The sequence below is a fragment of the Phalangium opilio genome, unplaced genomic scaffold (genome assembly GCF_054372755.1).
Source record: "Phalangium opilio isolate 3A_F unplaced genomic scaffold, DU_Popi_V2 ptg000041l_1, whole genome shotgun sequence".
Lineage (NCBI taxonomy): Eukaryota > Metazoa > Arthropoda > Arachnida > Opiliones > Phalangiidae > Phalangium > Phalangium opilio.
In genome coordinates this window covers 2182609-2209845 of record NW_028324165.1, presented here as the reverse complement: position 1 = coordinate 2209845, position 27237 = coordinate 2182609, and the positions used below count along the sequence as shown (strand labels likewise).

The window sequence follows — 27237 nt, the reverse complement described above, 5'->3', positions numbered from 1 at the left end:
CTATAATTATAAGTCTGACAAGAATAACAAATATAGAAATAAAAATTTTTAATAACAAACAATATAATATATACAATAACAAATATTTATATGAAAAAAACCCACCATCATTTAAAAAGATTAAACACCGGTCGACCCAAACCCCCCACTGCCGCGTGCCGTCGGGGTCAAAGTCTAGAAACAACATAAAAACATGTTACAATCAACAAAGAAGATAATGGTATTGGTCGTCGCGCTAAACGCGTGGCCCAATCAAAGACGTGCGATGTAATTGGCGAATTATTTTTGGATATGTTCAAAACGCCCAAATTCTTACTAGATAATATCGAGGTGCGAATTAGACTTCATCGAAGCTCCGCGGATTTCGCTATTATTCACAATGAGCAGGGCAAAAAGTATAAGATTGATTTAACGGAATGCACCTTGTTTACGCGCGAAATTGAGGTTAATCCCGAACTGCAACTAGCGCACGCTCAGATGTTAAACTCGGGAATAAACGCTCGCTACGAAATAAACTCTATTGTTATGAAAAATTTCTTAATAACCACCGGAACGCAAGATTTTATTAGGGACAGCTTGTTTACGGGGCAATTACCCTCGCGAACTGTCGTGGCTTTCGTTACTAATAAAAAATTTGTAGGGGAAGCAACTTCTAACCCCCTGGATCTCCAACACTTCAAACTCGATTTCATGCAATTCTCTTTAAATTCGCAAAATTATCCCGATATCCCCTTTACGCCTAATTTTGCCGACGACCAGTACGTTAGATGTTACAATTCTTTATTCGAGGGTCTCGAGATATTAGGTCTTGACCGAGGAAATATAATTTCTTACGATTTATATAAGAAGGGCTTTTTTGTCGTTGTTTTTGATTTGAGTAGAGAACATCTCGCTTCGTTAGGTCTAAATTCCATGCCCCAGACTGGTAACTTGCGATTATCGTTAAGATTTAGCTCTCCGCTAACCGAAAACGTCACGTGCATTGTCATGGCCGAATTTCCAAACAACCAATTAATAATATCTAAAAACAGAGAAATTATTTATAATCACCCCAACGTATAAAAGACTAAAACTTTATAAATACAATATCAGTCGCGAGCCAAGATGCACCAAGTACACACCGTTACGCCAAAGCTCGACATTTGCGTCATTGAATCGATTGAACCTAAAATATTAATTCAAAGATCGGATACGCGTACAAAAACTATATTAAAACCTAACGCCTGGTACGCTTTGTTTCGGTTTCAAAATGAACTCACGTCCTTTTTTGACGGAAAAATACCTCGCTATCATATTTGGTTGCCCGTCAAAGAGCGCATCAAGCTGGAATGCTTCGTCAACTCGAAAGATGAACGTCTAATCGATCTTCGATACTATGAACGAGGCAGCGGCAGTCGTTATTTCCTCAACTTTAGCACCAGCGAAGGATTCAGCCTGAACAAAACAGGATGGCAGACATTGATCGACTTAAAGCCGTTGATTGACGAGGATCTCAAGGCTAAAGGGATAGCTGTCTGTCGCATGCGCGAATTAATTTTAAACGAGCTCACTACCACTTTGTTTGACGTCACTTCCACTTGCGCCAACGTCGAGTGTCGAAAACAAATATGCCACTCTCAAAGCTGCTCAGAATTTGACACAAATTTCAGCGATCGAGTCGAGCGTAATTTGCACGAAGCGCTGCCTCAACTGGATCGTGAGAAAATTTTGCATCAATTTGAGACCGACCATGGATGGATCGAGGATCAAGAGGATATTTACGCTTATTTTGTCAACAGTTTTGCCGATTTAAAGAATGCCTTGATTTATGGCTATTAAAATAAATGTACTAATATAGCGTATTTGTTAAACTGATATTGTTTTTATAAAATACCTTTGTGTGTATTAAATAAAGTTGTTTATTGGGAAACCATTTAGTCGTTATTTATACTTGTCAAGACATGGACGCTAAAATTAGAAAAATTTATTACGACGTGGCAAATCCGGCCGCTTATGGGTCGCTAGCCAGGTTACAAAAGGCCTTACCGGACGTGCCAAAAGCCCAATTAGTCGCCTTTCTCGAGAAACAGCCCGCCTATACGAAACATCGATTTCGAAAATTCCGATTCAAAACCAACCAAGTGTACGCCTCGACTATCGATGACGTTTTTCAAGCTGATTTGTTGGATCTACCGAAATTAAAACGTTTTAATAAAAATGTTCGCTATGTTTTGTGCGTCATTGACGTCTTAAGCCGCTACGGATGGACAGTACCTCTTAGAAACAAAACATCTGGCGAGGTTATCGAAGCTTTTAAAAAAATATTTCGAGAGAGGATCCCTTTAAAAATATACACGGACTACGGGGGGGAATTTAGTTCGCGCAACTTTGCCTCCTTCTTGAAACGAAACAATGTGCAAATACATTTTGCCAGGAGTCAGCATAAGGCTAGTTTAGCGGAACGCTTTATTAGAACAATTAAGGAACAAATTGCCCGGGTTATTACGGCCACGGGGAATAAAAATTACGTTAAATATTTACCTTTAATTACTCAAGCCTATAATGAACGGGTTCATTCAACTACTGGAATTGCACCGGTTCATGTTAATATAGATAACGAATCAATCATTTGGAATAAACTGTACGGGAAATCAAACGGAATTAATCGATACGCACCGAGGCTAAAGGCCTGGTCACACACTCACACTTCAACGCGCGCTTCGTCGTGCAAACCGGTTTGTATCGGGAGGCCCAAGCGTGTAGACGGGACGACGGATAGTCGCGCAAACCGCCAAGCTCGGCTTGAGTAACCAAAGAATTAGTACGTGCAAACTCGGCTTGCACGGTAAAGAGTGTGCATATGGACAGTATAAACTGTACTTTGTTACACTGTACAAGTTGTATCTTCAGCAGGAACGGAAATAAGCAAACACAGTGATCAATTGCCATTAATCTTCGCATCGAATAATATTACTGGAGTGGGAGTGAAAATAGCTTTCGTTAATATTGCTCCATGGTGGCAGATTTGTATCACCGTAGCAGTGTTGTAGCCAATGAACAAAATTATCGAATTTATCGTCAGTTTTTCCTTTTGCCGAAGTGGAGGGCTATTGCGCAATAGCTTAAATATGTCTGATATACGCAATTTATCAAAACAATTCATAGCAGACTTTATTGAATTATACCAATCATTGCCATGTCTTTGGAAAATAAAATCAAAAGAATATTCGGACCGCAATAAGAAACATGCAGCATACCTTACAATGGTCAACAAATTAAAGGAGGTACGTAATACATAAGTAATGGGAATTGTGGTTTCAAATAATGATTATGGCATTATGTTGTTCAAAACGGTGACTATGATTGAATGCACTTATGAAAGGTGGAGGCTGACGCTGACAGGGACGCAGTAATCAGGAAAATAAATTCACTGCGTAGTTCTTACCGCAAAGAAAAGAAAAAGGTTTTGGAGTCGCAAAAGTCAGGAGCTGGCGCGGATGAAGTACATGTACCCACGCTGTGGTATTACTCGTTATTCAACTTTTTGGACGACCAAGAAATAGCTCGACCTTCAGTGTCAAACTTTGAAGAATCCCTTTCACATGTAAGAGAAGGAACAGGGTTGTGTTGTTTGCACCTAGTATTTATTTTCGTAATGTCATTGTTACATTGTTTAATTACTTATGTTACATATCGAATTTTGCCAGGGAACACTTCCTTCATTGTTAACATACAATAAGAACTGTTCTCTGTTCTGCTTGGCATCATTAGCAATCGCTCTATAGTGTCCTCTCTGAAGGTCAGTAAGATTGTCATCAGTGGTCCGTAAACCTAATGATAGTGACCCTTGAATAGTGTCTTCCTTATCTGTGCTCCCAGCCGGCATGTAGCTTGTTGAATTATGTCTTATTAGAAAGTTATGAAGCACACAACATGCCATAACAGCAACGTCTATATTTTCAAGTTGTAATTTAATGCTAGTATGAAACAGACGAAATCGAGCAGCTAATATACCAAAAGCATTTTCGACGACACGCCTTGCTCTTGATAGGCGATAGTTATATATTGTACGTTCATTTGTAAGCTCTCTTTGATTATAGGGTTTCAAAAAGTTAGGGGTTAAAGCAAATGCTTCGTCGCCTATGAACACATAATTGAGTATTTTATTAGAGTTATTTAGCTGTTCTGGGCCCGGAATGTGTAACGAGTTCGCTTTCAATTTTCTGTGGAATATTGTCTGCTCAATTACACCTCCATCCGAAATTCTGCCATTGACACCAAATTCTGCTATGATGAACTCGTAGTTTGCATTAACCACTGCCATCAACACCATACTATGGAACCCTTTATAGTTATAAAAGTATGAACCGCTTTGCGGTGGTGGTATAATTTTAACGTGTTTGCCATCTACGGCACCCAGGCAATGGGGAAAATTCCACTTTCTCTCAAAGTCGTGCGCTATTTGCTTCCATTCTTCCTGTGATGTTGGTACCTAAAATGAAATTAAAATATTTCAGGATGAGAACTCCATTGAGTCAGTGGTATCGCCTCAAGACCAGGAATATCGGCCGCCATCACAATCCTCTAATAACAGTAGTTGCACAACGGATCCGTCACCGCTAGACCTGGACTTGTTACCCCCTACTCCAAGTAGCGAATGTTCATCAGCACCACCCAGACGCGTAAATAATAACAAAAGGGGTCGGGAGATTGACAATGTTATAGCTACGGTTGGTAAAAAGCTGTCAGAAGCAAGAACCGAGGACCAGCATGACGTGTTTGGACGCAATGTAGCACATAAGCTTCGAAATATGCCCAAGGAACAACGTATATTTGCTGAAAAGTTAATTAACGACGCTTTGTTCGAAGGAGACCTAGGAACCCTGTCGCGGAATTGTTGCATTCACATTCCAACTACCAATACTACGCCATTACCAATCCCTACTCAGCCTATCTTCGTGAACGCTATACCGTCGAACATGGATATCCATGCAACACCCTCCCAAGGCACCCATACCACAACCGCGAGTACTATGAATAGCATTGAAACCTATGTTGCTGCTCATGAAACAATTGCTGATTATGTGACTCATTACGACCCACAACAATAATTGGATTACTATGTTGCACACAATGCCTATGTAATAAATAAAGATTTAACAAACTTAAAACGTTGTTTTACCTTCATGTATTGTTTTCGCAAAACCATAAAGATGGCTCGACATGTGTCCGGGATAATCGCAGATAACGACTGATGGGAAATCGCGGTAGAAAATCGTAGATCTCGGTATGATCTTCCAGTAGCTAGAAAGCGTAAAGTACTGCTCAATCTTTCATGCGGAGATATGGCTTCGCGCATCACAGTATCTTGGCGTTGTATAATAGGTGTCACCAAACGAAGTAATTTCGTATATGCGTTGACATCCATTCTGAGATAACTACGCCAGTCATCAGGATCTTCTCTTAAATCGTTCATTAAATGTATATGTGAATGTCTTTTTCGACGTAGCAGCCATGTTTTACACCATTTACTTCGTGGGCGTTTCTGGTTCTTGCGTTTCAATAATAAAGAATAGAGAAAACCATATAATAAGAACATATCACTATGGCACATTTTGCGATCATGGACGTTATGACACCTCTGCAACAGAAAAGCCAATAATGACGTTTGCACAAACATTAGCATCGTGTGGACGCAAGAAGGGTGTTTCAGTTGTATTGCGCAAATCATACATATGTCAGGGTCGCTGTCGTTTGGCCGCGGTACACACCGAGTTTGCACGAACAAATTCTTCGGCAGTGCAATGTTTACGCAAATCGCGCTAATCGATTTGCACAAGCCAACGTCATTCCGTCCACACGCTCGGGTTTCCCGACACAACTAGGTTTGTTCAAGGACGTTTGCGGTTAAAAATGAGCGTGTGACCAAGACGAGAGTAGAGCGTGCAAACCAGCACTCGCGCATGCGTAAGCAACGCACTTCCGAAGCGTTAGCACGTGCAATCTCTTTGTGTACAAGTTAGCTGGTATCTGTAGACGGGGGCCAAGCCGTGTGCTCCGTCGATTTGCACATGTTTTTATGCCGTTTGCACAAGCTTTATTAACATCGTTTGGACGTTGGAGGTGTGTTCCGTGTTTCTGCACAATCCGTACCGTTAAGGCAAATCGCTATCGTGTGACCGGGCCTTTAAAGTTGGCGATCACGTGCGTCTTTCTATAGCTAGTAGAGTATTTAGAAAAACCAGCTCGGGAGGCACCTTTACTGACGAAATATTTCGCGTTGTTGACGTCATACCCAGGTCACCACCCGTCTATCGCGTAGCGGATTTAAAGGGGGAGCAAATTTTGGGTGTTTTCTACGGCGCCGAACTACAAAAAGTCTCGTTACCCGAGACGGGTCTTGTCAAGAATAAATTATGAACACTTCGCAAATAAACGCTCTCTTAACTTGCGACAAAAGAACGCGACCCTACTATTTAGGATGCTTCCCAGTAAACAGACTCCCAGAACGGCCAAAAAGGTCCAAATTTTGCTTTATATTCAATAATGAAGCAGCTGGAGAGGCTGGAGAACATTGGATAGCGTGCTTTTCTAACAATGACACGGTGGAAATGTTTTGCACTTACGGAAATTCGCCGCGATACTATAAAGTTAATTTAAAACGATACGGGAAACGAGTTGTTTACAATAAACAACAAATTCAACATCCATTTTTTCAACTGTGCGGTCTGCATTGTAGTCTGTACCTAGCACTCCGCTGTAAGGGCGTAGCTAGAAAGACGATATTAGACGCCATCTATGACCAGAATCTTAAACTTAACGACTATGTCGCTTTATTATATTTATCTTTACATTTAAAAAAACATGTACACAGATATTGTTCGCAATAAAACAATTTTTTATTTGTCTAAATATTACATTTTTTTTTTATTAATCAATATCGCGCCATTTATTATGCCTCTTTCTCCTCTCGTTAGATGGAACCAGCGGTCCTAAGTTTTGAAGCTCGTCTTTCTTTTTCCGAGGTTTTTTCTTTTTTTTCTTGTTCTTCTGTTTAGCGGAGGCCGTCTCAAACAGGTTTTCCAAGTCCGTTAAATTGTCCCCGTTTTCCTCCGCTAAATTCTCTTGCTCATCGGCAATTTCCTCTTGTAAATCGTCGTCACGATTTGCATAACCGACAGCTCCTTCTTCTAGCTCTCTTTTTGGCGTGAAAAATGTGTTTTGCAAATGATTCGCAAGAACTTCGGCTTGCCGTTTCACCATATCTCCAACATAGGTCGGCCCAAATTGTTGGTAAAAATCTTCTGGTGTTGGTGTCCCCGCAGCCGTTTCGCTTTTGAAAACCTTTTGCCGAGGCTCGGCTCGTTTAGGCGTAGTAAAAGAACTGCCCGAAGCGCTTGTTGTCGGTGATGACGTGGCATAGCTCGGCCATGACAATTGTTTTTTTCGCGGGGGCATTTTAGGGGTGACCGGTAATGGTGGCGTGGGGACATTAGACATTGCCTGTGTTACGACCTCAAATTTAGGTAAAGGAATTTGTTTCTCAATACTTAAATATTTCTTAAAAGCGTCTAAATATTTATATAATTTATCGTAGGCATTCAATGGCGATTTTAAAATATCCTCAATCTCTCGGTCCAAAGCAGAGTGCTCTTGGGCAGCTGTTGAAGTTACTGCAGACGCCGGTACAAGAACCATTTGTTTCATAGTTTAGCAGCTATGGCTTGGACAATCGAAGGCAAGATTGCGGCAAGCAACGTCGTAAGAAAACCACCTGATTGCTGCAACAACAGCTTTTTTTTGCTTTTCTGCGACAAGGTACTTGATCCGAGTTGTCTAATAATTTTCTTGTACTTTGCTAGCTTTTTCTTGCGGTCTTTACTCAAATAAATACCCCCGCCCTTTAAATTCTTACAAATTGTCTGAATGCTCTTTAATTGAGGCGCGCTACTATTGTTTAAGAGGGTTCGCCGTTGTTTACAGCTAGTTTGACGCAAACTCTGTAAATAAGGGACAAATTTGGCAAACTTGGTCGAGGGACGCGCTACGACGAGCCGGGAGCGTTTTGCTGATCGACGTTTAACGCGTGGGGCCATTATTCAAATGACAATTAAATTTAATCGACATAGACATACATAGGTGATTCGTGAGGTAGAACTCGCGACCTTAATCGTAAATTTTCCGGAGTTTCTTGTTTTAAATCAATTAACAAATAGCTATAGGGTTCTCTAGTGGCTAGTCTGTACGCCTCCGTAATACGCTTCGGGTTATCTGGACTTATTTGTTGCGCCAAATATCTAATAGAGGCGACATCTCGAGGATTTTTCATTATTATAAAATAGGAAGAGTTTTGAGAAATTATCCGCGATTGGCTACCCTTGGGAAACAGTTGTTGAGTAATAATAATAACCGTATACCCTAAATGATGCGACGTCACGCACACTAAATCGGCAATATGAGCTTGTTTAAATAATTGGCTAGCTAAATCGTCTAGTATCAAGTAGGAGTCGCGATTCATTTCCCAAAAGTCCGGATCCGCCGTTGGCAAGCCTTGAATAAATTGAATTCCCGGAATCAATTGTTTCAATTTTTCATAGTTTGGCTGCCAGGCGGCGTAGCAATAAATAACCTTTTTATGCGGTGGGTCAAACATAAGCTGATGATTTTGCAATAAGTTACTTAAAAGAAAACTCTTCCCCGCTTGCGTTGGCCCCACGATTAGAAACTGGGCGGGTGTTTGGAACTTTAAAGAATGCGAGACTGACTCGGTTGGATTCATCTTGATTAATAAACATTTTTATTTTAATTAACAGTTTATATATATATATAATCAAAAATACAATTAACCCAAAACCCAAAGACCCTTAATAAACACAAATTAAAAAATATTTAAACAATATAAACGAAACCCTTTTACCCAAAAAAAAAAAAAAAAAAAAAAAAAAAAAATCCCCTATGAAGTAATTGTTTTTTTAAAAAGTTTCTCTTCTAATTCCAGACAACGCTGGCGGAAGCGTTGAACGTTGAGGAGGTTAAAGTTGACGCGAGACTCGGAGGGTAGTTGGTACACACGCACTACAGAAGAAAACACGACGGATTTATGCGCACGCGCACTTTTTCGTTTCCCGACCGCTCTTTGTTGATGGCTGGGCATGTTTGGATTAGAGGCTCGCAAACATCCTCGCCCTCGCTGGTCGGGAATTCGGAAAACCCCTGACGCAGTGGTTTGTTGTTGCACGGTTTTTTGGAAACCATCGGACACGATGGACTGTGTTTCCGATGTTCCCTCGATGGATGGTCCGTGCAACGCCACTGGTACAAGGCGATGCCGCAAAAGGCGCAGCGCGTCGTCTGTGTTTCTACATCTGCAAGATAGAAACCGTCTTTGGCCAGGGCTTCGATGGGAACGCAAGATTCCCACAAGCCCTCAAAAGTATGCCTTCGCCTAGCCTCGTAATTCATGCGAGAGAGATGTTGAAGCGGGTGTTGCCTCTTTGAAACCGTAGGGTCGACTGGTTGTCAAATCGGCGTTCAACAATCTCTTATTCGAGGTTTGGCGAAATCTTTTGGTGATTTTAACGGCCTCTAGCTGCAGCTTGTATTTATCCCGTTTAAAATTAAAAGGGACATTGACTGTAACTTCCTTTTCCGGATTCATCGCTACACTTTCAAAGGTTTCAAAGTCAAGTTTTTCAAGATTTTCTCGATTTAACGTCAACCCTTTAATTTTCTTGACTTCTTTTCCTTTGCTAGTGCGAAACGAGTAACTTTTGGCACCGGTACTACAAAAGGAAGTTATATAATCACCGCCGAGTTCGTCCGCCCAGCAACCAATATGATTGCCAGTTGGAATGTCAAACTTTCCCGGTAGATGGCGGTAGATTATTGAGTCGGTGTCACAATACAAGGCTGCGCGGTCTAATTGAAGCAACATCTTGTTCAATTCGAGTCGCCCGTAGCACGAGACGAAGCTCCCCACAATGGCCGACCCCAGTTTGTAGTCCGAAACGTAATCGCTTTTGGCTTTGTACGATAAGAGAGCGATCGACTCCGTAACTGGCCGTAAGTCGACTAATTCCAGAGTGTAATCGCTCGCGTATCGTATCAATTCGTAATAATTGTTGATAAAGATGCTGCGAATCTTTCCCGTATTCAGAGCCATGCGACCCCAAAGAGAATTTAAATTAATTTTAGCGATATTACGCAGGGAAGGATTTGATTGAATATCCGCCACGGTCAGAGAAAGCTTTTCATTCTTGTTTATATCAGCGATATACGCCTCTTTTTGCAGAGGCGTTTGAGCGTGAGCGGGAAATCCGGAATTCTTCACTTTTAGGGCGATAAAATCAGTCATGTACTGGGCAAAGAAATATTCCGTTTTTGGATAATGGTACACTTCGAATATATCGAGGAGTTTATAACCATGTTCCATAGCGGCATAGACTTCAACCGTTGGCCAGACTGATTCGAAAGCCCTTTCGTTGACAGTGTGATCGCAGATTTCCGCTCGCAATTCTAGACACGTGCGACAGAGGGCGTAGGCTAATTTACCACCGCTGCGGAAGGGAATTAAGGGGATGTGGAGATCTTGAGGGGGAAGCAGACGACAACTCATAACGCCAAAATACCACCCTGGCGATTTGTCAAAATCTCTGCTATAGATTATGGGGTGGCCGCTAGGGTACGGACAATCGCGACAAACTTTCGGGTACAAAGAAATAATATCCTTGTAGAAAATTTTCTCCTCACCTTGCACGTGGCAGTTAAGAACAAAATTTTCCGTCCGTCCCCCATAGAGAGCGCTACGGGCTGATATTTGAGGTCGAAAAATTAAACTTTTGCAGAAAGCCTTTGCTTCGGCGTTTTCTTTTAAAAGCTTAGCAAATTGACACTCAAAGATCGAGGTATATTCATACCCGACCATCTTCTCTTTAATAAACAGCTCTCTATCTAGGGTCCGCTCGTACAGAAATCTGTTGCTGGCTTTGAGTTGGGTATTGTAGGCATTAAGTTTTTGGCATGGACAACCGTGAAAGTAGCAACCGTGGAAATCGTAGATTTTGGGAGGAGTTTCGCTATAGCCGTCGACTAAATAGCGACCCACGCGGTACTCGCCCCCGTAGCTTAAAGCAGTGCGCAATTTTATATTTTCAGTTTTCTCCACCCAAGCGAGATATTTTAAGCTAATTTGACTGTGATTAAATTTTGCGTTATAGCCGTTAGAAGGAACAATACCCATGCTGTAAGGTTTATAGTAATTGTTAAGATAAATAGTGGTTAGAGCACCCGCCAAAGTAATATTTTTTAAGCAGAAAGGGTCTAATTTGGTTAGATCTACGTAAATTTTTCTAAAAGCTTCGACGCCTTGTCTCAGGACTTTGACGTCTTGAATGCAATATTTAATAAGCTCCTCTTTGATGTTGTAAATAGATCCTTCCATTGACGCGTACCAAGTTTGAAAATCTCGATAATCATTGGCTTTCATTTGAGCTACGTTAAAGTACGAAGCTTCAGGGATGACGCCAATGTAATTAAGATTTTCTTCGGTATGAAAATCAAATGGAAAGAATCCTTTCGCCACATCGCCGAGGCTAAACATGCTGGTGAAATTACGCAGAGGTTGACTAATGTAATTAAAGCTATCGAGGAATCTAATTTGCGGTCCCTCGAGATGAATCATGAGAATTTTACTGCCGTCAAAAATAACGGCAGGGGTGACGTGTCTATGGACTAAAGCGTTAAGAATTAAGAAGTTATCAAAAGCTTTCGCGTAATGAGCTACGACTTGAGTGTTAGTAAAGCGCGGTTGGTACGTTTTACGTTTCTGTCCAGTCAAAACTACCTGCTCTACGCTAAATAAATAATTTAAAAATTGCTCGACGCAATTGGCGCCGTAAAAAATTTTGGTTTCAAAGCCAGCTTCAGTCTCTACGTCGCAAACTAGTAAAATGGGGACGTGGATATTATTTCTAAGAATAGTCTCAATGTCGTAATAAATAAACCGCGAGGCTTTCATTTTGGTTTCCAAAGGCATAACAAAATGTTCACCTGGCGGATGGACTATTTTACACTGAGAGCATTCGGGATTGCAGTCGTGGTCGTCACCCATCAGTCGCCCACATTCTAAACATCGTTTTTGGCTCGCGCAGGTGCCATTAAGTAAATGAGTTTCGTAGCAGGGGCCCGGGAAAAAATAGCGGTGGCATTCGTCGCAACGTTTTAAAGCATCCTCGTTAGTTAAATGAAAAGCTTCTCCTTGACACCGAAAACATATATAAGGTTTTGTATCCTCGGGGCATTTATGCTCTTTTAACAATTCGTATTTGTAAAAGGATTTTAAGCATAAATCGCAAGAGACACAACCGCCCATCATGCCGTGCCAAGTTTTTGCGGGGTGGATATGGTCGCCAATTTTTAATAGATAGATAAATTTAGGAGCTTGGGGGCCTTTGAAAAATATGGTAAAATTATTCGCAGCATCAACGATTACGATTCGATAATGGGGAACTAAATAATTTTGAAATTTTTGAATATCTTCTAGAGTAACAAAACCTTCGGGGACTCCGGCTTTCCTGTGCAAGATTTTTGCAATATTACCTTGAAGAGTGCTATTGCGTCTCAGTTTGTTAAAATTGTCCTGGTTAAAGGGCGGACCTTGCTTATTTTGTTGATAAAAATTGCGATCGGCCATCTCTTTACCCAGAACTAAACTCCGAGCAAAACAGAGATTATCATTATTTTCCATAAAAATAAATTGGTTATTTTGCTTAACGAAATAATCCAAATTAACCAAAGTTCTATTTTTTATGGATTTATAATAAGTCCCTATATTAGCATCGAGGTTTAGAAAAATAATGTCAAACTGAAAATCTTCCCCATTAAAGACAAAGTCCCGACTAGATTGCGTTACTCTATAGATGGTGCGCATAATTCGCTTACTGGTGAATTTGTCAATTTTTATAAATTTAATATTAACAGGGGTCGTCAATCCGGGGGAGCTTAAAACAAATCGAACCCGATTATACCCGGGATTCTCGGTTACTAATTTACGTATAACGTCGTCGAGAATTTTTCGAAAAATTCGAAAAAAATCTCGCGTTGGAATGTCTTCCAGATTTTTGAAAGCTATACGCAAATCGATTTGTTTACAATGCCACTTGCGACTCGTTTTGTCAATCTGCCGCTCAATTGTGTAGTACCGGTTTACCTGTGCGTGTTCCTCTCCTCCACTACCCTCCGAGTCGCTACCGCTGCCGCTGCTCTCACTGCTCATTTTTTGAATTTCTATCACAAATAAAAACAATATAGAAAACATTTTGGTTTGTAAATTTATTGTTAAATAGATACGTACTTTGCTAGGCGGCTGCTGAGCGGCTTCTGCGTCGTTCTTCACGTCGTCCACCAAGCGATGGAAAGCGTTAAGAAGTTTGATGGCGTCTTTGTTTTTAGCGTCAACGACTCTTTTTAGCCTCTTATGTCTACACTCCCACAGTTTGTCCGCCTGGGCGTCTTTTATGTCTTTAAATTTATAGATACTGATGTCTATGTAGAAATCCCCTTTTCGCGGGGGGATTTTAGTTTCGAAATATTGCCCGTCGCTTCTCAAGCGATAGGACCCCTCAACCCCGTTGACGCCGACAACGTGTTTCTGCAACACGTCCTGGACAAACTCCTCGTCGTCAGAATCGAGGAGGATCTCAACGGGGTCGGGTTTTACAAATTGACTCAGCGTTCGTTGACCGTTGCTGGATCCTTGTCGATTATTAGGAGAAGACGGTGGAGATTCAAACATAGATTGAGACTCTTGGTACTTGTTCATGGCTGGATCGACTGTGAGAATCCAATACCAATGCTCAAGCTTTTATACCCAAAATCTCAGGGCCATTTTTTTTTAGAATACAGGCTTAGACATGGTTTTTTATTAAGAGTTTAAAAAATATAATTATGTCTGATACGCTATTTTTAATTTGACCTAAAAAACATTTTTTATTGTGGAGTTGGTACTAAAGATTATAGAAGACATTAGGATATCTATCTATATAAAAAATACCTCTATAGTTTAATATTAATATACATTTATTTAGATTTAAATCATGTCAAAAAAACAATTTCCGTCCCTCCCAAAGTAATTAGTTTTAACCTTCACTAATAAATTGTTTTTCTTATATAAAGCGATCTCGTGAGAATTATTCAAATTATTCGAAACACGCCTAAACAAGCTTTTGCATACGAATAATATTTGTCCCCTTAGGCATTTATCAAAGTAACTTCTTTTTAACCTTCGCTAAAGGGTTTTTTATATAACACGATCTCGTTTGAATTATTTAAAACACACCTAGACAACTTTTTTGCATACGAAAAAAAACTTAGACCTCGGAGAGATTTTGTAATTTTATACCTATATATCTAATTAACTTTTTGGCTATTTATTGAATTTTAAAAATCTTGAAAGTATTGGCTAGACACTATTAGATTTGACCTCGCTAATTTTGTATATAAGCCCCGTGTTTCAAAATGAAAGTTATCAGTTGTTTAACTTCTGTTTCTGAAACACTATCCCAAAAACTTTAAGATGTCTTTTTCGACCGCTCCTCGTTTGCCCTGCCTGCCCGTGATCAAAATCCATCCGGCAGCGCTTACTCCCCGTCGTGCCACCCCCCAGTCGGCCGGGCTGGACTTATATTGTCCAGTGGATACCGTAATCGACCCTCACGGTATCAAAATCGTGTCGACTGGGCTAGGCGTGATGCTGCCCGAGAACAGCTACGGCCGCCTTGTTGGCCGTAGCAGCTTAACAGCCCAAGGGCTGTTTGTCGCCGAGGGGACGATAGGTATGTTTATTAGTTATTTTATAGTGTGTAAAAGTATAATAATTCTTAACAATAATAGACGCCGACTATCGGGGACCCCTAAAAGTCGTCGTCGCAAATGTCGGGGAAACCCCCTACGTTGTCAAGCGGGGTGATCGTTTCGCCCAATTGATAGTGACCCCGGTTATATTGCTAAGACCGGTGGAAACGGCGGTAAATATTTTCAAGTTTTTTAATTTAGAATTCAACTTGTAACATGTTTTTATGTTGTTTCTAGACTTTGACCCCGACGGCACGCGGCAGTGGGGGGTTTGGGTCGACCGGTGTTTAATCTTTTTAAATGATGGTGGGTTTTTTTCATATAAATATTTGTTATTGTATATATTATATTGTTTGTTATTAAAAATTTTTATTTCTATATTTGTTATTCTTGTCAGACTTATAATTATAGGCTTATTTTCTAACTCCACCTTAATTAGCCTATCCAATGATATTATCTCTTTACTTACGCTCCGCCTAATGTGACAAATAGGATCCAATTAAAACTGCCGCTTAACTCTCTAGTATGTTACATATAGCACGTACTAGCAATTTAAATATCATTTGTTATCATAGCCCTCGCAATATGTTGTGCCTCATTTTCTTTTTTGTTTACGGGTTAATAGTCAACGTTTTGTTAACTCTTTACGAAATTGAACGGCGAAGCAGAAAACAATTAGAAAATAAACCCAAACGTCCCTCCGCCGATTGCACTTCCGAGCCAAATAACGATACAGGGTCAACGTGAAAAATGAACTCTTTAAAACATGTTTGTTTATCCTTGTTGGTTGTTGATTATTTTGTAATATATATTCTGTATTTATTTATCACCCATATCTGTACATCTTATAAAAAGTAAATATTTGATGTCTTAAAATCTGTGCTTTTATTAACTTTAGGCTTACAGAGAAAAAAGGGTAACACCCAATGTTAGCAAGCCAGGGATGACGTCAAGGTTGACTATAGTTTTAGTTTTAGTTTAAGTTAAGAAGATGATGTCATGGGGGATGAAACTAGCAGCTCGGGCTAGTCCAGACTTGTCTGAAAAGTTTGGTTTGAGTCTGGTGGATGGGGAGAGGGCGGCCATCTTGGGGTGGCGGCCATCTTGGATGTCTGCATATCTGTATAGTCCCTACTACTGGCGATGATTATCAGTCAGTCTGTCAGTCGGTCAGGACTTTGATTTATATAGATATAGATGTATAATTAAAAAAACAGGAAAAGACAAGAGAACTACTCTTGAAAAAATAGCAAAATATATGTTGCAAATGCTTTGAAAGTAATAAGACAAGATTTACAAAGGAGCTTTGGTTTAATTATAACCATAATTTCGTAAGATATGTTACATAAATTTGTCACTGGAAACTGAGAGCTTGTCTCGAAGTGACGTAAATGAAACGTCATAGATTCTCGTAAAGCGACGCCTGATGAGGCCCTGTCAAAGGCTTAGTACAGACTAAATAGGAAGATGGAGTAGAGAATCGTGTGTAGTCAATTCTCGCGTCGTTCTCGAACTAGCTCTCATTAAGTCTCGAGCATTTCGAAATATAGGAAGTGTCATATTTATGGAACGTAATCTGAGAAACATATGCTATAACTTTAAAACATCACCGACTTCCGTGACAAATATTTTTAGAGGCTTCCATAGCTTTGGTGATATATAACAAAACCAAAAGTGAGAACGCACAAAATATCTACAATTTCAAAAAATAGGAAAATATAGGAAAATTATCGAAATTATAGGAACTAATAGGAAGACATCCGAAAATAGGAAAAATTATAAAATTTAGGAAATGTGGTCACCCAGCGCAGGTCTATGGAATATGTTTGTGCACAGGTGTATAGATTGTTTTTGTACACAGGTCTACGTAATAATTTTTTAGCCTGAGTCTTCGGAATCTATTTGTATTATTGCATCCACTGTGCTTTGCACGTGAAAACGACGGGAAGGCAATTTGAGTTGGACTGGGCGTTGAAGCAATCAAGATAAATACTTCTATAATAGATGGTTAGGGCCTTGTTAGTTCAAACGTGGTAACTAATATACGCGCAACACCACAAGACTTAAATGGAGCGCCTGCTTTTCAGTATACGTTTTAAAATACTAGTTTCTAAACAGTTTTAATTCATATTAAGACTGAAGTGACAGATATTAATAAAAAATGTCTTTGTACACAAAGACGCGAAAAAGTAAGAGATAAGTGTAGAAAATTAATTGTTTGAAGTAACAGATATTCAAATTTTCATTTTTGAAGACGTGATTATAAAACATCAATTATTTTAAAAAATTTCTTATCTTAGTTTTTTTCACAAAAATTTCAGAGAAACTACCTTGATACTACTGTTTATTTTCGAGAAACATTTGCTTCGAGGAAGTTCAAATACTCGGATATCTGAAAAATAGAGCTAGAAGTATTTATTTTTATATTTCAAAATTGAAAATATTGCGAACCGAAAATTACATTCGCCCTTTGACTGTGATGTAGTTATTAGAGTCAAAATATCTGTAGCTTTGAGCGATATACAACACGTCATTTTTTGAAACCTCGAAAACTTTAAAATAAACGAACACGTTTTGTTAAGTTTTCATGCTTGTTTTATTTTGTCTGCTATCAACAATTTTCTGCCCATTTTATTCTCCTTATAGGCCCGAATACTCAAACTAGCTCTAAATTTTAAAAAGAAAATAAAATGCATACGTTTTCTATTTTTAAATGATGCACATGTTTAAGGATAAAATATTTTACTTAAGGAATTTTGGTGAAAAAAACTAAGATAAGAAATTTTTTAAAATAATTGATGTTTTATAATCACGTCTTCAAAAATGAAAATTTGAATATCTGTCACTTCAAACAATTAATTTTCTACACTTATCTCTTACTTTTTCGCGCTTTGTGTACAAAGACATTTTTTATTAATATCATTTTGATGGAAGTTCTAGATCTATATAAAACGTCTCTGGTGGGGTTCGAACCAGGTACTGACCGAGCTCGACGCTTTAACTTCAAATGGTTTGTAATATTTTAGTTCACCTCGCAGCGTGTAGAGGCGCCACCAGCGTTAGGCCACCACAGTAAAATTTGTGTTCCCCTCGATTCGATCAGTTCTAGCCCTGTGTGACTGTCAACTTGTCAAGGAGTAGCGTCACGGAGAGGTATTACATTGGACGTGGTGTGTGTGTGTCTGTAACCGCCTTCGAAGTTGGCAAATCGGAGCAAACATGTTCGCTTCTACTCTCCCAGCGTTTCGATTAAGAAGTACGCGGCGATTGGGTAGGGTTACGAGAAACGTTAGCCTCCCAATCAGTCTGGGAAATACCACACTTCCTCTGGTCCAAAACCAGTTTATTAATTGCTTGGACTAGTTTTTAAATTCAAGAAGTGGGGGTTACTGGTCCTCAGGACCAGTTTAATAATTGCAAATCTATAGGAGAACAAAGGCTGGGATCAGGCCGGACACCAGTTTATTATTTCGGACACGGGAGGGGGTCACTGGTTCCAAGGACTAGTTTAAAAAATATCCTTATTTCCCAATCAACGTATATACATATATGTATATATTTACAAAAATTGTTAGAGGTATACGCTTGCATTCAAACGTCAATAATAGCTATGTTTTTAAAATCATTTTAGAAATATAAATTCTTAAAACGTTTTAACTAGAATTAAGGTAAATTAATGGCGATTGAAATAAATAATATCAATTATATTATTTAATTACTCAAGAAAAACCTCTTAACTGCGTCTCGCCTCTGAGAGGTTTATTTCGGTTTCCCAACTTGTTCTAAAATGACCTTGTATTGCACCTCATACTGCGATTGGTTCGCGAGCTTGTATTGCCGCTCCTCTTAAAAATCAGACTCCATATTCCCAAGGAGATATTCCATAAATTGGCCAACCGCTGCTTTTTTACTGTTAATAAAATAACTTTGTGGACGGTTTTCAGTACTCTTCTGAAATTCCAGGAAAGGGCGAATTGGACTTTCAACATCACTTATCCCTATGTAAATAGGGGTTTTACCGTTTTAGGGAAGGAGTGGGGGGAAAAACTACACTTTTTTAAGTGAGAAGTGGTGATGAAATAGTAGTACTATCTGTCGGTAGTAGGAATTGGGCGGTTTTCTGTAAAAAAAACAAGATTGTGTTAGGGCCGCAGGCGGTAATTTGGGCTGGTTTCTGCATGGGTTGGGCGAAATCTTCTAATCTAATCTAGCAACTCTGCGGGTTAGAATAGGCGGGGTATTCGACTACTGCAACTGTTGTGGCAATCGTGAGGCACGTGCAATACTACAGTGACTACGCGCTCGCGGCTCGGTTCATTTAACATTAAGTGTTGCTAGATTGAAGAACATTAGCTGCTAAAGTCGAGATAAACAAGTTGGGAAAGCCAAAATATTACCTCTCCGAGTGGAGATGACTATCACTACCCCTTAAACAACTTAAATATATGCATCTATCGCTTTTTTTAATTCTTTGCAAGTGCAGGAATTCAATTTTAAAATAGTCAATTGTTCAAGCCTTTTCAATATCTCTCAATTGCTGGGGAAACTCTACTCTCTTGCTATACCTCAACCGTATTCTTAGTCTACCAGTATGACTTGTAACATTTGTCCATATCAAAAAGCAAATGTCCCCAAAACATGGAAGCCACAACCCAATCACACATAAGCTAGGCTCGTACTTGTTCATCGCTTTCTATGATTTCACTAATATTAGCATTAACATTTTGTACATTATTGGGTTCCTTATTAATAGATATGCCTACGCCTACAGTACTTTCAATAGAACATTTATTTAATGCATTATCTTTCGTACGATCATGGCCAACTGGCCTCGTGGTAGGACCAACATTTTGCGTGCTAGAACCTGTTCCAGAAACAGCCTTTTTTTCCGCGGCTAACGCTCTTCTCCTTTCATTTTCGCGTTTCCTAAATTCGGGATCTGACCTTTTTGCCCTCATTCTTTCCCTTGCCTTTCGTTTTCTGATTTCCTCTTTACTTAAATTATTATCTTCCTCCATTTACTTATTAATCAGTTAAATACTCACAAAGGTTGGCAAAATCAATCTCCTTAAATACTCACACAGGTTGGCAAAATCAATCTCCTTCAGTAATACGTAAGGCTTAATTATATTATTTGCCGAACAAAATTAATCGAGCAAATTTAACACTTAACTTCTTCCTTCGAAATTCTATCAAAGAATGAATCAACTGTTTAAAAAAAAGGTTTTTTTCGCGAATAGGGCGCTATCATACCAACAGCAATTCCGTCATATTTAAAAAATATACATTGGCAACACTTTTTTCAAATAAAGAATGATAAAAGTGCGTAAAAAAGGTCTTTCACAAATAGGCCTAGGGGGCGTATAAACTAAACAGCAACAACGCTCTACAGCTACACTAATCTTACACAAACAAGGAGTACTATAAACCCACTACTGGAAGCGGTATTTTTATTCAAACGTAAAACAATTTCGCTTAAGCTTAACATCTCTAGACGTCGGTAAAAATGTCTCTATCACTCCTAGACATTATAACTCAAATTCATCTGATTATGTTTTAACAAGGTTAAATCTAACTGGGAGTAAGATGAAAGGAGTAGAAGCTTATCTGTCTAAGGAAATATGAAATTTTATCTTAACAGTTCGTTAAATCATAAGTTTATAACGAAAAAACGCGGAAGGGGAAAACGAGCAGACAACAGCGATTTTTGGGGGTAGAAGGTTAAGAGCGCCATCTGTCGTCCGTGCCAAAGTTGAACTTCCACTCGAAACGCAATGAGAAAGTGGATAAAATAATGCCATCAGCTATTTAACTGCGTCGATATATTTAACGACTTGACCCATGACATGCCCATAACACTGGCTTCTATGAATCCTATTTATTCTTGGATGCTAGGAAACTTGGTAGACGTAACAGTCTGTACCAAGTACCCAAGCATCCTTCAATAAACGCCTGGCAACATTGTGGTACGCATGGTACAACTAAAAAATAGGATGTGTATCTATCTTTCCAGTCACTCCAAGTCGTTAAGCCCTCATTACAGAGGATTTGAAACACTATCGTAATTCCAAGTGTCTCGAATCTCTACGTTCCTGTCCATTATGAACAGTGCTGAGAGAAAGATACATCAGAAAGAGCCATTCAAATCGAATTGCCGAAAATATTATCCATATTTTCATTTCATATAACAGAGAAAACAAATTATTATGGTTCTGAGAGGAGCTTCCCATTTTGGTTGTTGTTCTCAAAAATATATCGCAATGCACGGGCCTAGATAGATACAGGAGGCAATGTAGGAAATATAACGCAATGCACGGGCCTAAAAAGATATAAGAGACAATGTACGAAATATAACGCAATGCACGGGCCTTGATAGATATAGGAGGCAATGATTTAACGACTTCGGTACTTGGGTTTATCTTTAATATTTAAATAAATATAATTAGTTTTAATTATTTTAATCGCCAGTAAATAACTTTAAAAATAGTTAAATCGTTTAAAATAAAGTTGTTCATAATATCTTTCGAAACTTTGCTAATATTGACGTTTAAAGTGAAGGGTACCCTTCTTGCCCGCTTTCTTCAAATTTTGGGGTATATATACGATCCGTTTCCATTATAATAATAGATAAAAACGCATTCGCGTGAACCTTTGGTGGAAGCCCTGCCATTGGGAGGCTAGACGTTTCTCGTAACCCTAGCTGATCGCCGCGTATATCTTAAAACCAAATAATAGATAAAAACGCATTCGCGTGAACCGATGGTGGAAGCCCTGCCATTGGGAGGCTAGACGTTTCTCGTAACCCTAGCCGCTCGCCGCGTATATCTTGAAACCAAACGATGACGAAGGAAGAGAAGCCAGAATGGACTGACTGGCGTCCATGTGGAATGGACAAAGACGTGAAGATGGTGGTGCATAGAAGCTGGTGTCAATGTGGAATTGACGAAGAACAGAAGATGGTGGTGCATAGAAGCTGGAGTCAAGGTAAAATTGACGAAGAACAGAAGTTGGTGGTGCTTGGAAGCAAGCACATACAGACTAGTGTCCATGTGGAGTGGACGAAAACCAAAGCTGGTGGTGTTGGAACTCAAGTAGAATAGCCAGAGGAGACAAACCCAAATTTCCGTGAACTGTCAATGCAGTCCGGAAATTGGGAACACGTTTGCTCCGATACGCAAACTGCGAACGCGGTCACGTGGGGTCTGACAGACAGACACACACACACACACACACACACACACACAGACAGACACGGCCGGTGTAATACCTCTCACGTGACATACGTCACTCGGAGAGGTAAAAATGAGATGGCTCAGTTTCTGGGAAGATATATCAAATCAGTTCCAAAGATTTTTCTAAAACTCAAAGGGTTAAAACGTTCAGGAACACTGTGTCGCTATGTATAGATATTCCTACAAATCGGTTTGACTTAATATTCCAAGGAAAGGTGGTAAGTTGCGCTTTTTTCGTTGTTGTTCTGGTATTCATCTACCTTTATTTTTACTAATTAAATTAAAATGAATCAAAACAGCTGACTGATCAACATACCGATGAATGTGGTACCGTCGAAGAAGCACTCTTACACGATTATGGTATCGAGGAGAGGCATACTCTGCAAGTTCGCGTAAAGCTTGACCTCGATGCTGATGTCAAGGATGCAAAGAAAATCAGCTTGTCTAGTGGCGTAAATGGAAATAACGATGAAACGGCCACTAACTGCATTGTACGTAGCTTCACAACTTTTTAGCTTTTGGACAGTAACAACATACCAACCACCCTTTTATCATAACTGAAACTGGCCATACATAAATTAACCTTTTCTAATATTTCGCATTTACTTATGTCATGGAGGTGCAATACGTAACAACATTGCATTCACAAAAATTGTGGTTACTAAAAATTATAAGAGTATTTTTAGCAGTGCCCCAATACTTGGCTTTACGTTATTTGTTAAATTTAGTTGTGTTTCATGTCAAGGATATCATTTCTATGGTTTCTTGTGTTTCAATTGGTTTAGCGCGCAAAAGATGGTGTCAGTCAGTCTGGGGGATATTAATTCTTAGGACGCGTTTTTAAATTAACAAAGGTAGAGTTACTGCTTAGTTGCAAATTTATAGTAAAACTAAAGGGGGAGCAGTTCAAAAGACCAGTTTACAATTTTAGACGCTAGGGTTGTCACTGATTCCAAGGACTAGTTCAGGGAGCCCAGCCGTCCTATAATTCCTATAAAATCCTATCTTTTTGAACCTGTCGTATACTATGTTATAATTTCATGAAAGTTCCTATAATAGCCTATATTTTTTGACTTAAAAGCTCTTTCAGACGCTCCAACTTTTTGACTAATCTTGATGGGTCAACTCGAGTTGAATCAACTAGTTGGATCGTGTGAATAGAAACTGGACGAGTTGAGGCACCTAAAAAGTGATCCAATTTTTGTTCACGGAACGTTTTGATTTCATTTCTTCAGCCAATCAAAATTAATTAGGAAAAAATATCGCTCGTTATTATTAAAGTAGGTGGCACTTCCATTTGGCGGTAAAAGTTTAATCGTGTGAAAAAGAAGGATTTACACAACTTTTCGCTTCAAAAGTTCATAGAACGTTTTCACTCGTCCAGTTAAGTCATTTAGTTGGATCGTCTGAAAGTACCTTTTAGTGTTTTTAATTATTAGTCACTTTTCCAAGTGAATAATAATGCGTGTCTCTGTCTGCCCTTCAGTATTGGATTAGATCTAGGTGCGATGTAAGATCACTTTAAAATAAAATTATCTACACTTTAGAGTCCTATACAGGGTGCTTTTGAAAAGTCTGGCCAAATTTTGGTAGCGTGTTCTTGGAGTCACTCCGAGTGACAAATTCCAAAGAACCATGTACCTAAATTACGCCATTTCAGAGTTATGAGCTTTCAAAAGTAGCCCCAAAATCAACAAAATTGTGAAACTTGTATTATGGCTTGCTCATCTGGTTTTCGATAAAGCGCTCAATTGCATAAGCCAACCGATAGAAATGAGAGACTAACAGTTTGGAAACAGAAGGGGGCGATTGTGTGTAGAAGTGTGCTGTCCTAAGAAACATGTTTACATTTCATTAACACAGGTTGTTTTAATGGTATTTTAAAAGCAATGGCCCCTTTACTGGACTTTACATTATTTGTTGTAATTAGTCATATTTAATGTCATGAAGACCATTTCTATGGTTTTGTTGTGTTACAATTGGTTTTGCGCACAAACATGTAATCAAGTCTTAACGCACATTTATTTTTCTCCCCACTCTTAAGGAAGAGGTTAGCAATTCCTCAGAATCCCAAGCGACTTTGGAACCTACTAGTAGTCAATATTTTAACGTTGGGGAGCTGGTCGACGCGAAAAACGTGCATTTTCAAGGAGCTTGGATGGAAGCTAAAATAGTCGGGATTTTTCAAAAAACGGAAGAATCACCTCAACCGTCCTCAGGCAATGAAGACGCAGCGACAAGCAGCATTCGTGATTTAGCTAACAGTGCAGACTCGCTAATTTACTCCGTTGAGTTTGAATCAGAGTGAGAATATTTGAAAGCCATTCATTTCTTTAATCCAAAAGTCCATCAATAATGAACTAGCATGTTTATTGGGCCATTTTGAGTGAAAAATGTTCTATGACATTTTGGCCCCCGAGCAAAAGTTAAAATTGGAGTAATTTACGGATGACCCCCTTAAATTTAATTAAGAAATTTAAAGACCATGATTTCTAATTTAATTAAGGGGTCATCCCTAAAACATTCCAATCATATCTCGAAAACAGTGGCTCGGACGGAAAAATGTCGTAGAACATTTTTGACTCAAAATGGCTCAAAGAACATCACCCTTAAATTCTGTGAGACTTTCAGAAACATCTTTTATATATTTTCGGTTTTGTTTTGTTTCTAGCGAAACCAAGGCTGATCTTCCGTTAAAAAGTATTCGCCCTAGAGCTCGACAAAAGGTGACATATGACAAAGTGACACCTGGATCAAAAATCATGGTGAATTATAACACTGATGATTCAACGAAAATTGGACACTATTACGACATGATCGTCAATCGCAAAAGTGCAAGGAGACTGAAATATGTCATTGGAACCGTCTTCTTTGGGTATTTTATTTTTTTCTCGCTTTTTTGTATTTATAGCTAAGAATTAATTAGCAACTGATGATTGATCAAATTTACTTACCTTGTTCCACTATTAACGCACGTGCTAGGGTTAAAGATCCTGTTAAAGTTCAATTTCACTTTGTTTTCATCTTAATTGCTTCCTAAAGTCCTAAAATTAATGTTTGATCCTATTATTCTGGATGAAGTCCCGTAAAATCCTTCATTTCCATAAAACAATTATCATTTTCTATAAAAACCATTTGAGAGTCGACTGGTGACACTTCAACCCACTGGTATCAAATAGTAAAAGTAGATTCAAGCCTAAATAATGCATTTATGATTTGTACTAGCTGTTACCCGCGGCGTCGCTCGCGTGTAATAAGAACTTCCATCGAAACAAGTCACGTAAATAAAATTCCGTATTACCTAGGTGTGGTTTGGGTGGGGAGGGCGCATTTGTTTCGTATATGCTAATGTAGTACAGTATTCATGTTTCCTAACTTGCTAAGGAAATGTTCGAGATGGCCGAACGGTTGGCGTACAATAAGCCCTTACCACAACTAGCTAAAACGGTATTTTCGTCTATCCAGCCTCTGACACAAACCACAAACATACAAACTCTCAGATCATAATCTTAAAAGCCAGTATGTCTTTCGCAACTTAGATAAAAACCTATAGCAGCTACACGTTGAAGGGTCAGGAGATGTTTTCAACGACAACTATAAATAAATAATAGCGACCCAGTTCATGTGGACATTGTTTCATAAAGAAGAGGCTTTTCAATTTCTAGCCGCCATTTAAAAAGATTTTAACAAATCGAGCCCAAAAGACCATTCAACCCGTCTATAGGTTAAAGGAAACCAGTGTACTCAATATTTGTGAAATCGGTTGAAACGCGCGGACTTTGTTTCATAGAGAAGACTTTTTCATTTCTGAGCGCCATTTATTAAGATGGCGGCAGATTGGAAAAATATTTCTGAGTACGCGCCTACTACTTACGAGTAACGTTCCTGCAAATTTTCAGCCTTCTAGGGCAAGCGGTTTGGGCTGGGCGTTGATTATCAGTCAGTCAGTCAGCCAGTCAGAACTTCGATTTATATGGATATAGATAGATTAACACAAATTTAGACTTTTCTTTCAGAATTTCAGTTCCTTCAATCGTATTTTTATTTCCCAACAGAGTTGAAGACACTGCGCTACAGGACTGCAAAATTTATCTAGTGGATGATATGTATATTATAGAAGACAATGTCCTCTTGGCAGATAGAGACGCCGCTATGAATGAACTGATGCTCAAGGGCTCTAGTCTAAAAAGTACAATTTGTTTGTTGATTAGCCAATTTTAGTATATCACTTCAATTTTTCACGTTATTCTTCTTTCGCTCCAATAGGACTTAGAAAACCCGAGTGTTCCCATTGTCAGGATAGACCTGACGTTACATGCCGAGAATGTTCGTGTTCAGTGTGTGGTGGTAAAGATGAACCTCACGAACAAATAGTGTGCGATCAGTGTCAAGAGTGCTTTCACCTCTGGTGCCTGAATCCAAAGTTGGATTCGGTACCAGAGGGTGATTGGTTCTGCGCCAGTTGCAAAAATAAGGATGATATCCGCAAACTCGGACAAAAAGGGAAAAGCAAAAAAAATTCGAGAGGGTCCATGAAATCATCCACTCGTGATTGGGGTAAAGGCATGGCTTGCGCCGGAAGAACCAAAGAATGCACGATTGTGCCCATGGATCATTTTGGCCCCATACCTGGAATAGTAGTAGGAATGTCCTGGCAGTACAGGATTCTAGCCTCTGAAGCTGGCGTTCATCGTCCACCAGTTGGTGGAATACACGGACGGGAAGAGGACGGAGCGTATTCAATAGCACTCTCCGGAGGCTACGAAGATGATCTTGTTAGTAGTCGTTGAGTCCAGATTTTCGATGTACGCTCTATCTTGAAAAAAGTGATGCTAAGATCCGCCTCTTGGACGCGCATAATACGAATGAGAGGGAAATGGGTTACTACCAGAACCTGAATAAGGCGGGGATTTCGAAAAAAGGGGGGGAGAGTAAGGGATAAGTCAGGGGTTTGTCCTAAGTTTTGCCCTAAAATGTCAAGTATTTCTTTTGGTATATCAAACCATGTTTCGAGCAATGGTAAATATGGGTCAGGTGTGATGAAGTGGGCTCAGGGATATTTTCAAAAATTCGTCAGGGATAAGCTGGAAAAGTCAGGTATTTTCAATATAACAATTTCGTCAGAAGCCTGCTTACTGAAAAAAGGAGGTTTCAAGATGTTTTTTGGTTCAATCTT

At 39.3% G+C, this 27237-nt stretch overlaps 2 protein-coding genes and 1 pseudogene across 4 annotated transcripts; 2 read left to right on the top strand and 1 right to left on the bottom strand.

Moving 5' to 3' along the window:
* The first annotated feature begins 2664 nt into the window (after nucleotides 1-2664).
* LOC149679293 (uncharacterized) lies at nucleotides 2665-5150 on the top strand. Its single transcript, XM_089834998.1, has 3 exons — nucleotides 2665-3263; nucleotides 3362-3583; nucleotides 4497-5150. Exons 1-3 carry the CDS (start codon nucleotides 3033-3035, stop codon nucleotides 5088-5090), a joined length of 1047 nt encoding a protein of 348 aa, XP_089691124.1. The 5' UTR covers nucleotides 2665-3032; the 3' UTR covers nucleotides 5091-5150.
* A 3776-nt stretch (nucleotides 5151-8926) lies between these two features.
* On the bottom strand, nucleotides 8927-13798 carry LOC149679292 (uncharacterized). 2 transcript variants are annotated; one of them, XR_016365726.1, is made up of 3 exons: nucleotides 13331-13798; nucleotides 13187-13263; nucleotides 8927-9344 (listed from the first exon to the last, which is right to left on the bottom strand). XR_016365726.1 is itself a non-coding variant. In XM_089835010.1 (2 exons), exons 1-2 carry the CDS (start codon nucleotides 13796-13798, stop codon nucleotides 9339-9341), a joined length of 618 nt encoding a protein of 205 aa, XP_089691136.1. In that variant the 3' UTR covers nucleotides 8927-9338. The 2 variants fall into 2 exon arrangements, 1 of the variants encoding a protein (XP_089691136.1); XM_089835010.1 differs by having other exon boundaries at nucleotides 13187-13798.
* A 12367-nt stretch (nucleotides 13799-26165) lies between these two features.
* Nucleotides 26166-26882, top strand: LOC149679291 (E3 ubiquitin-protein ligase UHRF1 pseudogene; annotated as a pseudogene). The gene is made up of 2 exons (XR_016365946.1): nucleotides 26166-26250; nucleotides 26328-26882. The product of XR_016365946.1 is annotated as an E3 ubiquitin-protein ligase UHRF1 pseudogene (transcript).
* The last annotated feature ends 355 nt before the right edge of the window (nucleotides 26883-27237 follow it).

Bases quoted from the DNA above. Each gene is read 5' to 3' on its own strand.
- LOC149679293 (XM_089834998.1), top strand. From the start codon at position 3,033: ATGAACAAAATTATCGAATTTATCGTCAGTTTTTCCTTTTGCCGAAGT. The intron at 3,264-3,361 runs GTACGTAATACA...CACTTATGAAAG, and splicing joins TGGTCAACAAATTAAAGGAG to GTGGAGGCTGACGCTGACAG. The intron at 3,584-4,496 runs GTAAGAGAAGGA...AAAATATTTCAG, and splicing joins TTGAAGAATCCCTTTCACAT to GATGAGAACTCCATTGAGTC.
- LOC149679292 (XM_089835010.1), bottom strand. From the start codon at position 13,798: ATGAACAAGTACCAAGAGTCTCAATCTATGTTTGAATCTCCACCGTCT.